This window comes from Palaemon carinicauda, chromosome 13 (genome assembly GCF_036898095.1).
Source record: "Palaemon carinicauda isolate YSFRI2023 chromosome 13, ASM3689809v2, whole genome shotgun sequence".
In the NCBI taxonomy this organism is placed as follows: domain Eukaryota; kingdom Metazoa; phylum Arthropoda; class Malacostraca; order Decapoda; family Palaemonidae; genus Palaemon; species Palaemon carinicauda.
The window spans coordinates 87,599,095-87,611,594 of NC_090737.1; the positions used below are offsets into that span (position 1 = coordinate 87,599,095).

A 12,500-nucleotide genomic window follows, 5' to 3' on the forward strand; every position below is an offset into this window, starting at 1 on the left:
CGATATTTTCTCGATGATAATGGTAATAACGAAAATAACTTATTCATCCCCCTTGATATTTCCGCAATGACATCTATAATTATGGAAAAACCCTATTTATACACCTCGATATTTCCTCGTTGATATCAATCATAATGAATATATATATATATATATATATATATATATATATATATATATATATATATATATATATATATATATATATATATATATATATATATATATAACGGATTTTGAGCGAAGCGAAAAATCTATTTTTGGGTGAGATGGCCATGTCGTCCTGATGGAAGTTCCTATAGGGTAGCTTCCTAGGGTATATTACAACTATGGCGATATTCCCAGAGAATTTACCTTAAGGTACCAGAATTCTAACTCCTGGAGCGAGTATCCCTCGTGAAAGGGATATCGCGACACATCAGAGGACGTATTCTTGACACGCCACATGGCAATCTGCATCCTGGACAAAGATTTCGTCTCGTAGGAGGGATTGGCAAGAAACAAATTCGGGAAAGAAAAAGGGGAGCCGCTCCCAAGGCTTCCCTATCCTCCGATTCGTATGCGTGCCTGGCGCCAATCCTGGCGCCATCTGTATTCCTTGTAGCGTACACGAGGTGCTACAGATACTGTATGTAGGGAGGGGTCCTACAGCCCTTTCTTAGAAAGGCAAGGGCGGGTCCATCAGGACGACATGGCCATCTCACCCAAAAATAGATTTTTCGCTTCGCTCAAAATTCGTTTTTCGGGCTCAAGCCATGTCGTCCTGATGGAAGTGTACCAGAGCATTACTGTATCTGTGGATTCTCAGAACGTGCCGTACTCCCCGGATGTAATTTTTCCCGGTCGACTAGACCTAGAGACCTAAGATGTTACTGTTATACATCTTTTCAACTAACTATAAACCATGTTAGAGCTTCCTGCCCCCTACAGGGAAGAGTCCTACTAGACTCTGGAAAAGTCTCGAAGAGTACATATACCTATGTATGAATACCAGGCAAGCTAATATAGTGGTCTCGCCCTATATTAAGTAAAGCATAGTTTGTAAAGAACCACTGCGTCAATATGAAATATCGACCAGTTCTCCGCACAATACTTGTATTGGACAAAGGTTTTATATCCGTATAGGAGGAAAACCAATGCAATATAGCTTGCATAAAGGAACAATTCTATTAGAATTATCCCAGATAAGGTACATAGAATGAATTCTCAATTATACCAACAAATTGACACAGGTGAAGGAGACGCAAGGTTCTCAAGAACCAGTTTATTGAGAGGCAATAAATAGACAGGTTAACCACAATTATATATATATATATATATATATATATATATATATATATATATATATATATATATATATATATATATATATATATATATATATATATATATATATATACATAAGAAGAGGATAACCCAAAACTTTAAGCATAAGTATGATAGTAAACAGAGCTTATTCGTCTGAAAGAAAAACATTAAATGCCACTTTTAAGATACTGAGGAATCAAAGTCATAAAAGTCTGTATTACAAATCAATGACATTAGCGTTAGAAACGCTCGGCACACATGTCTGCATTTATGCTAGGTTCACCTTCGGAAATGGAACAGTCTACATGGGCAACACAGTGCCCTCACTTAGTTTGTAGTACAGTATGTAACTACACACTCACCCTGGAATTAATCGTTCCAATTAAGACCACTGTTCCTCGCAGAGTTAAACAGTAGGGTTAACACCGCGACCCACTGCTACCACAGATCTCTTTAGTTCCTCTACTTGCTTCGCATAGTGGCGAAAGAACACTCTGGAAGACTTCCAGCCAGTGTATGAACGGAGATGTTCAAAATCCATACAATTTAAAAAATTTAAGGATGAGGCAACTTTCCTCGGATCGTGACCTGCGGGTGTATTGTCAGGATCCGCTCTGCGAATAAAATATGTGATTTTTGCTCTGAGTTGATTCAGAGATAAATTTGAGCCTGATGTTTCTCCCCTGAATAGTTGACCACCCTTGAAGTCTGAAGTTCTATGAAGATAGACCTTTAGGCATTCTACTGGACATAGAGATGCATCTTCTTTCAGAGGGCAGATTCTCCAGGGACCCCACCTGTTGGTGGGTAACTCATTCTTGGCGAGAAACGTAGGATCCGGAAACAGGTTCAGTTCTCCCCCAACCAGGAACTGAACACGACCTGCCTCTCTCGAGAGGCTACAATCTCACTAACCCTGGCCCCGGACGCGAGTGTAAAATAGGAAAATAACTTTTTGTATCAAATCCTTTAACGCACACTCTTCATTGCTCAACAGAGAAGCGAAATGAAGAACTTGTCTAAAGACCATGAAATGGGCTTTGGAGGTGCTGAAGGTCTGAGCCTAGCACAGGCTTTCGGGACTTTATTAAAGATCTCGTTACCTAGGTCGACCTGGAAGGCATATAAAATGGGTCTTGTCAAAGCAGACTTACACGCTGGAATCGTGTTAGCTGCCAATCCTTGACCATGGAGGTGGAGAAGAAAGATAAGCAGAAGTCTGTCAAGATCTCCTGCGGATTCTTCGCCTTGACAAAAGGCCACCCATTTTCTCCAAGATGACTCATATTGCCTTCTAGTAGATTAGCACTTATATTCCTCAAGGAAGTTTATGCTGGCTTTCAAAATCCCGAAACGCTTTCTCACCGCTAGGGAGAGAAAATTATGAGCTGCAGGGTCCGGGTTTTCTGTAATGAAGCGCAGACAGTTGACTTCTGGACTCGCTGGGTCAGAACTGGATCTGGTAGCGGTACAAACTTCAGCTACAGTTTCAATGCCAGGAGGAACCACACGCTGTTCGGCCACTTGTGGGCCACTATTGCCGCTACCCCTTGAAGGATCTCAGTTTGTTGAGGACCCTCAACAGAAGGTTGTGAAGAGGGAACAGATAAATCTTGGACCATCTGTTCCAGTCGAGGGACATCGCGTCCACTGCTTCCGCTAAGGGGTCCTCGTACGGGGCACGTACAGGGGCAACTTCTTGTTGTCTTTCGTCGCAAAGAGGTCTATCTGCAGTTCTGGGACTGATTCAGAATGAAGGAGAATGATCCTGCGTCTAAGGACCATTCCGACTCTATCGGTGTGAACCTGGATAGAGCGTCCGCTGTCACATTGCGGACTCCTTGAAGGTGAACTGCCGACAGGTACCACTTCTTCTTTTCCGCCAATCGGAAGATGGCCAACATCACCTGGTTGAGAGGTGGTGACCTCGATCCTTGTCGATTTAAGTATCTCACAACTACCTCGCTGTCCATCACCAACCTTATGTGGATCAAGTGATGCGGGGAGACTTTCTTTAAGGTAAGGAGCACTGCCCTAGCTTCTAGAAAGTTTTTTGTGAAAGGTCTTGAATAGCTTGGACCAAGTCCCGTGGAGTTTTTTCCGATGAGAGTGACCTCCCCATCCCTCCTTCGAGGCGTCTGAGTGAATCGTCACCGACGGGGAAGGTGGCTGAAGAAGAACCGACTTCTTTAGATGTCTGGCTTGGGACCAAGGCCTGAGAAGAGTACTTAGCCGAAGCGGCTGGTCTTCTCAGATCTCTTCGCGCGTTTGATGCATAACTTCTCCAGATTCCGATTGCATCCTTTAGCTGTGCTCTTAGCACTGGGTCTGTCACCGAAGCAAACTGGAGAGAGCGCAGTACCCTCTCCTGCTCGCATCTTGATATCCTTTCGGAATCTAAAAGTCTTTTGACAGAACCCGCTATCTCCTTCCTTTTCTTCGCCGGGATGGAGAAACGGTGTGACAAAAGGTCCCAGTGGATTCCCAGCCACTGGAACTTTTGAGATGGAGAAAGTCGAGACTTTTTTCTGTTGATCTTGAAGCCTAGGTGCTCTAGGAACTAGATCACTTGACTGGAAGCTTGCAAGCATTCTGTCTCGGATGCTGCCGACACCAACCAGTCGTTCAGGTAGGCTACTACCTGAATTCCCTTTAGGCGTAATTGTTTGAGAGCTACGCTCGCAAGCTTCGTAAAAATCCTTGGGGCTATGTTTAGCTCGAATGGCATGGCTCCGAAGGCGTATAGTCTTCGTTGTAGCCTGAACCCTAGTTAGGGGGAGAGTCGATGGCTAATTGGAATGTACCAATAGGAGTCTGACAAGTCTATAGAGACGGAATATGCCCTCTTGGGCAGTAAGGTCCTTATGTGTTGCAGTGTTAGCATTTTGAATTTGCAATTCACTATGAACTTGTTGAGTGGCGACAAGTCCAGAATGACTCTAAGCTTTTCCGAGTCTTTCTTGGGAACACAAAACAGCCTCCCTTAGAAATTGATGGGCTTCACCCTTCGGATCACCTTTTTTCTCCAACAGTTCTTGAACGTACTCCTCCATAACGGGGGTGGAGTGTTGGAAAAACCGAAGGCACGGGGGTGGAGTGCTGTACCAGCTCCCGCCCAGTCCATTCTTGAGTAGGCTGTGAGCCCAGGGATCGAAGGTCCACCGATCCCGAAATTTCAGAAGTCTCCCTCCTACCGGTATCACCTCACTTGGACTGCCGTCCTGAGGTCTTGCCTTTCTGACTACGACCACCCCTGAATCCCCTTCCCTTTGAGGGGCGTCTAGACGAGCCTCTGGCTGCTCCTCTAGGCTTTGCTCGGAAGGAAGTAGACTGCCCTTCGAATGCTGGGGTGAATGCCGTGGACTGTGTCGACACGGCCTGGGGTACCCAAAGAAAAGTGGTCGGGGTTTGTGCCACGATCTGGGGCACTGGGGGCAATGGCAATTGCAGTTGCTGTTGCTGTCTAACAGGCTTGGCTGGCAGAGACGGTAGCCTAGTCCTCATAGTCTTCCTCTTTGGTTGAGGACCCTCATCCGGGGAAGACTTCCTTTTGATAGCCAGGCCCCACTTCTGGAGAAGGTTTCTATTCTCCAAGGCGGCCTTATCAACAACTTCTTTGACCAAGTCGGTAGGGAAAAGGTCTTTTCCCCAAATGTTGGAGGAGATTAGTTTTCTTGGCTCGTGCCTTACCGTAGCCGAGGTAAACACGAACTCCCTACAAGCTCTCCTTGCCTTGACGAAGCCATAAAGGTCCTTCGTCACTGTGGCCAGATGAGTCTTGGCCACTACCATGAACATTTCATGGACCTTGGGGTCACTTGCCATCGTCTCGAGAGTAGTCTGAAGAGACATTGAGGCAGTCAGTCTTTCTTTTGTAACGAACTCTCTTCGCAAAAGAAAGTCAGACAGCTTCGGGAGGTCCTCGCCGAACTGACGTCCGGCAATATCAGCCTCCAACTTTCCAACTGAGAACGTAAAATGGACATCCTTCCAGTCTTTGTGGTCCATAGGCAGGGCCAGCGACAAGGGTTTACACTCCTCTAGGGAGGGGCAAGGCTTGCCGGCCTCGACTGCTTTTAGTACAGCCAGAAACCCTTTCTGTAAAAAGGGGAAGGCTCTAGTAGGCGAGTACACAAAGGAAGGGAGCTTCCTGTTCAATGCGGCTACCTTTGAGTTAGAGAAGCCCCTCTCTTTCATCGAGGATGAAAGTAGAGCTTGAGCCTTAGCATGGTCCATCACTATGACCTCCTTCGGGTCTGTCTCCTCCTTTGAAGCTGGTTCCATCCTCAGCCGGACATAACAGTCCGCATATGATGCCTTGCTGGGCCAGAATTCCACCTCCTCCAGGGGAACTGAGCCCAGCTTATCCGAGATGACGATCTTTCCAGTCGTCATCGGCATGTGCTCAGCATACCTCCATGGGTTAGCATCTGAGCACAAGGGAAGGTCTTTCACATTGAGCTTTTTCTGGGGCCCATGTGATTCTGCAAGGCACTGCATTCGTAGTTCCATTGCAGCCGCCTTCTCCTGATTCTCCTTCTGCATTTGTTGGATCATTCCAACAATAGAAGAGAGGGCCTATCCCAGCTCTACTGGGAGACCGGCCAATGTTGAGGGAATAGGCTCCGGAATCTGAACCGGAGTAGCCGACACCTCGTCGACGTCTACCTCTACAACGTCTAGGACTTGAACTTCATCCTGGGCTTCTGCCAGGAGGTCTTCCTCCAGACACTTGTCCACATCAGACATTCTGTCATCTAACTGAATGTTTTGCATCGCAACCGCGACTTCAGCATCCACCTGGATCTGAACTTAGGGGATCTCCTCTTGAGGCTGGGGAATCACTGCATCAGCTGATGCCTTAGGGAAAAGATACGGCCGCATCTTCTCACTTGGAAGATAAGGGCCAGAAGTGTTCTTTTGGAAGCCCCTTACCCAGGTACGAAGCTTCTTCCTAGCTATATCCGTTGATTCCTCCGTCCTAGGGGAATCAAAGGTCTCAGTAATCAGGTTAGTGCACACAGTACATACCTGAGGGTCCCAATACCGGAGATCATCCTTGGAGACAGCGTATGCTGCGTGTCTCCTACAAAACTCATGTCCGCAGAGGTTCTTGCTGCGGACGTTGCAGAAAGCACTTCCGCACTTCGGAGTGTCCTTCTGTAAAGAGAAGAAATTTCCATGAGTATCAAGTGAACTATGTATCACTGGATATGCATAGTATAGCATAACAATTCAGAAAGGAAAGACACACACTTGTGTTTCCCTCACAACCCATTGCTGCAGCCTTCCAGATAATAAAATCAAATGGTTAATCTCTTCTAGAGTAACCAATGCAAAGTTTCCAGAGGAAACAGGTGGAGCTCACACCTAAGCAATGATTTTAAAAACCTGGATAATAGACAGGAAAGAACTCACTTTCCTATCTGTAGGGCAACAGCAAAGGACTGTGCAAGAAAACACAAAAGTGTTAGAACACACAGTGCTGTACCAACACCCTTACCATAGTTTTCTTCTTACTGTATATGTTATACTGAAGAATACTAGTACAGTATAGGGGGATACGTGCCCCATAACTAGCTTTAAAGTATACTACTTAACAGCTATAAGGCGGCAGCACTCTGGTTCAAATGCATGTGCCGGTCGGCAGCAATTGCCGGCCGGCAACAGCCAATGTCGGCCGGCAATGGCTGCCGACCGGCAACTACACAAGGTAGTACCCAGCTGCCGGCCACACTCTTGGTGACCGGCTGACAAGGGCTGACATAAGCCGGCCGGCAAAGGTACAAGACCGATGCCAGCCGGCAGCAAAAGAACCAGAAGACTACATCTGCCCGGCTGCCAGCCTCATATGCCGGCAGCCGGGTCGGGCACAGCACTAGAAGAAAAATAGAATGGATGCCGGGATAAGATTGTACACTACCTCCAAGCCCGGCAATCCGAAAGAGTGCATATAAGGAAGGGGAGAATCTAATTCAGGCTTCCTGACCAATGCCGTCTGGCTCTACAGGCAGGCATGGAAGAGGGACCAAGGGAGGTCCGGGCAGCACTCAAAAATATAAGGCCCTTGCCGGCCAGCAGCTCTGCCGGCCCGCAAGGGGCTGAGTCAATTCCACATCCTAACCTATACTAGGTCCAGATGTAGAACGACGTACAGTACTGTAATGGCTAGGCCATTACGGAGATAGAGGGGGAAGGGACAAGAGGGTCCTACCGACCTTGCTTTAGTGACAGATCACCCGCAGCCAAGAAACTTATCTTAGCCTAAGGGAGATCTAAGGGGGAAGGCCAGCAATACTTGCCAGCTCCCAGAGCACCAAAGCAAGGAAGGTGTTGCTACTCCCAGGGAAAGAAACTTATCTTCCCCCGAGAACAGCAACAAGGACTAGTCTGGTAGATCACAAAAGAAGGAATTATATCCACAGAAACCTTCGGTAGTGACCTAAGGAGGCTAAGCCCCCTTTTTGTCTGTGTCAGGCCAGCAAGGGAGACTCTGCCCCAAGCCAGACAAACACAGACTCAGACTAAAAAACTCTGTTGTTCTGTCCCTCTTTGAACCATACTACAGGAACAGGAAGGTACAGTAACACCCCAGTATAGTTTTATCGAAAATAAATTCGGAAAAAACCACTTAGGGATAAGCCCAAGGCTTAAACAGAGGGAAAGGGATTGCATACCTTCTCCGAAGAAAAGAAAGCAACCGGGGAGTATGATAAAGTATACTAAGGCTTCATAAGGAACTTAGCCTAGGCACCAAGAGAATCGATTACCTAAATCACCGAAACTCACTCGTATACTATCTTGGAAATATTCCACACAGTCTTAAATGTATAAAACATAGCCTAAAGCTTCAATAAAATTTTTATTACACTCGGAAAAACCAAAATCATACATGAAGTACTAGGACCCAACGACTAGGCTACATGGCCTAGCGTAGGCCAGAATGGCGAATACTTCGCCAAAATAATACTAAGCACGAAAGGAAATCCTATGTAATGCTAAATAGCTAAAATTTATTAAAGCAAAACAACCAGGAATGTCGCTCTGACTAACTAAACTTATACCTAGCGAGCGACAGCGTCCAGGACGCCTCTGGTAGGCTACGGCTCTTGTATCAAAGATTAATCCTATTAATCACTCAAAATTTACCAAGAGCCTACATTTATACATAAAAGACATTATACTCAACTTATCAGAGGCCGACGAAGACGGAGAAGCCATGAAAAGTAGAATAAATCCAAGATTTGCGAGAAACACAGGAAAAAACACCGAGTTGTTAAGCTACGCAAAAAGGAATACAGATGGCGCAAGGATTGGCGCCAAGCACGCATACGAATCGGAGGATAGGGAAGCCTTGGGAGCGGCTCCCCTTTTTCTTTCCCGAATTCGTTTCTTGCCAATCCCTCCTACGAGACGAAATCTCTGTCCAGGATGCAGATTGCCATGTGGCGTGTCAAGAATAAGTCCTCTGATATGTCGCGATATCCCTTTCACGGGGGATACACGCTCCAGGAGTTAGAATTCTGGTACCTTAAGGTAAATTCTCTGGGAATATCGCCGTAGTTGTAATATACCCTAGGAAGCTACCCTATAGGAACTTCCATCAGGACGACATGCTTGAGCCCAAATATATATATATATATATATATATATATATATATATATATATATATATATATATATATATATATATATATATATATATATATATATATATATATATATATATATATATATATATATATATATTTATTTATTTATTTATTTATATTATTAATGTTTTCTGAACGATATCAATAATATTGGTAATATCTCATCTTATCCTACTTGATATTTCCTCGATGATGTTATTAATATTAAAAATAACTTATTTATCCCTTTGATATTTTTTATCCCATAGTCCCACCAAAACTTCAGCTGCGTGTTGGCCGTAACCTTAACATCTCCAACATCAAGGAAGGAGATGACGTTTACTTCGAGTGCGACATCAAGGCAAATCCTCCAGCCTTCAGGAAGCAGTGGTTTCTTAATGTATGTAATATTACCGATTGCTTTATTTAAATTGACTCAATATCATTTAAAAAAAAAAAAAAAAAAAAAAAAAAAAAAAAAAAAAAAAAAAAATTCCTGTGAAGGATAATATACATAGAAATAACTATTATTCTTTTCTTCATAAATTCTTTTCCAAAATTTAAACAAGTTTCCGCAGTATGTTTTTTTTTTTATTTATTTTTATTTTCTTTCCACTAGTAAATGCCTTATATTTTATAAATTTTATTCTTCTATCTGGGAAGATTTTCTGATTGATATATTAATTTCTTTTTAGAATCCCAAAATATGCTAAGGACTATTTTTTTTTGGGGGGGGGGGAAGGGGGGGGGGTGATCTGCTGGTTGCCTTAGTTTTATTCTGGGTTTATTGTATGTGCTATGTAATTTATTTAGTTTTTACTACTCACCTTATTTGTTGTCTTTTATTGTTATCACTTTATTGTCTTTTCAAATCCTGTTTTTTTTTTTTTTTTTTTTTTTTTTTACCAATAATGAATCTTCACAGTAAAGCATAAATTTTTTATAATAATAATAATAATAATAATAATAATAATAATAATAATAATAATAATAATAATAATAATAATAATAATAATAATAAAAGTGCTAACAATATTGATATAATTGTAAATAAAATAGTTAGAAGATACAGATAGTTTCAAGATATGAGCAAGCAACTAAATCAACCATAGACTATTTTGCCCGTAATCTATTTGTATGTTGTTTTACGTCTTCCGCTGTCACTTGTTAGTGCCTGGAAGATAATAGAAAATTCCCTGAAATTATTTGTTTGTAGAGAGGACAATATTATAATAGATTCATTCATTATTATCATATTTATAAATGTATTCTAAGTAAAAACTATATCAGTTTTCTGGAACTGGCCTGTCGTTATATCATTCTATGAACATATACATATTTATTGCGTGGTCTAATGTTGAATTATTTAATGATGATGCTGAAATCTGTAGCGGAGGGCAATTGATTGTTTTCTATCCAATCAATGTATAGTTTTTTATGTTCTCAGTTACCTGCTTTAGCTGTATCCTAATTTACGCTTCGAAAAACGATGATCTAAGTTCACCGGAGCTACCCTAAATGAAAAATACAAAAAAGGCAAATTTAGACAATCTGTTTCTTAGGAAAAAAGAAAATATATTTTGTTTGTCTAAGTGCCTCCGAGGGCAAGGTTAATTTCCCCTTCCTTCATGTAGGAATATCATAACAGAAGTGCGAACAATGTAAAATTAATATTTTTCTTTTTTCTCAAATGATTGACATTCTGTTATAGACTTTGGTTCTAACATTTATTTTGAAATGAACTTACCAATCTTATAATATTCAGAGCTTAACGAAAGGATATGACACTTTAGATATAAGATTTAACCTGACAGTGCGACATTATTTTTTCTGTGATAACTGAACTTTAGGTTGCTCGTTAGTAATAAATAGTCCCATAATGAATAATTTTATACTCCAAGAATATTTCTTTTATTTTGAATAGGTTCTGATGTGTTGCTCCCATTAACTAACGATAATATTAAGAGATTTTGGCGTTCCTGCATAAATCTTAAAACACTACCAAGAAGAATAGTAATAGATAACCTTCATATGAAAAATGGAATGTACAACTATATACGTTTTATTACATAGCTCCAAAACTGCCTCAAACTTAGTATATTTCCTCTATGGTCAGTGATTTTGAAGTATCTGTATATGAATAATTGGTAATGCTATATAAAGTTACATATTTGCCATACATGTTTCACTTAAGTGCAACATACACCAGAAAAAATTATAAAAAATCAAACATAAAATACAACGTTCTTATTACCATATAATGATAAGAATAAAATATGAAAAATTATTATTACCTTATAAACGTTTGTTTACTATGTTATAGAAATACTATTAACTAAATTAGGTAATTTGCAAAGGGTTTTGTGCTGTGAAAAACTTTGACATAGTATTTTCTCTTGATATAACTGTTCTATGAAAATTATATATATATATATATATATATATATATATATATATATATATATATATATATATATATATATATATATATATATATATATATATGAATATATATATATATATATATATATATATATATATATATATATATATATATATATATATATATATATATATATGTACCGGTATATATAATTTATATATATATATATATATATATATATATATATATATATATATATATATATATATATATATATATATATATATATATATATATATATATATACATATATACATACATATATACATACATATAATTTTATTTATTATGTTAGTAAATAATTATATTATTGAAATTAGTCCATGGCAAATCCGTTTTAACAAGACTAATAAAGGAAAATTAGTAAATTTAAACGAAAACATTGAAGAAGATATTGCAAATGACGGTAATTTTGAAAGGTGAAATTCACTATAGTCACCATTATTGAATCAATATTTTTAAGGCGATCTATTACAAAACCTAGTCCGTTATAGTTGATATTATTTGAATTCTGAAAATATTATATCGAATATTAATAAATCAACTATAACTTCGATTATTCTTTGCATTAATCGTCTTAATCATATTGTTAAATGTAACCCCCGTGTATTATTTTATTGCAAATATGATTATAAGTTTTACGAATACTATATCTAACATGTTGAAGACATCATTACTAGATTGATTAATGCTAAACAATTGTGAACGCACAAAGATTTGTCTTTCCTTTCCTGAAGGGCGAAGAGCTACACCACAATTCCACTGCCGGAGTGATACAAAGCAATCAAAGCCTCGTCCTGCAGAAGGTGACGCGAGTGTCCTCAGGGATGTATTCCTGTAGGGCCATTAATTCCAACGGCGCTGCCAACTCCAACGCCCTTCACCTCAATGTCAAATGTAAGGAATTCGAGTACTGCTTTTACATTTGTCATGTTGCCTTCCTTAATCCACATACATACATACATACATACATACATACATACATACATAAATACAATTATATATGTGTACGTTTGTCAGTGTGTCCAAATTAATCATGGAAGACATAAAATCATGTTACATTTTATGAGGCCGGTTATGATATTTTTCATCTGACCAAATTTGATTTATATGGAATA

At 40.3% G+C, this 12,500-nt stretch overlaps 1 protein-coding gene across 4 annotated transcripts in view; it reads left to right on the forward strand.

Annotated features, from left to right (window-relative positions):
* The window catches only part of LOC137652333 (neural cell adhesion molecule 2-like), a 391,224-nt gene that overhangs the window by 371,207 nt on the left and 7,517 nt on the right, over window positions 1-12,500 (forward strand). For all 4 annotated transcript variants that reach the window (XM_068385674.1, XM_068385676.1, XM_068385675.1 and 1 more), the window contains 2 exons: window positions 9,209-9,339; window positions 12,120-12,279. In XM_068385674.1, coding sequence (XP_068241775.1) covers window positions 9,209-9,339; window positions 12,120-12,279 — 291 coding nt within the window. The remainder of the gene's footprint in view (window positions 1-9,208; window positions 9,340-12,119; window positions 12,280-12,500) is intronic.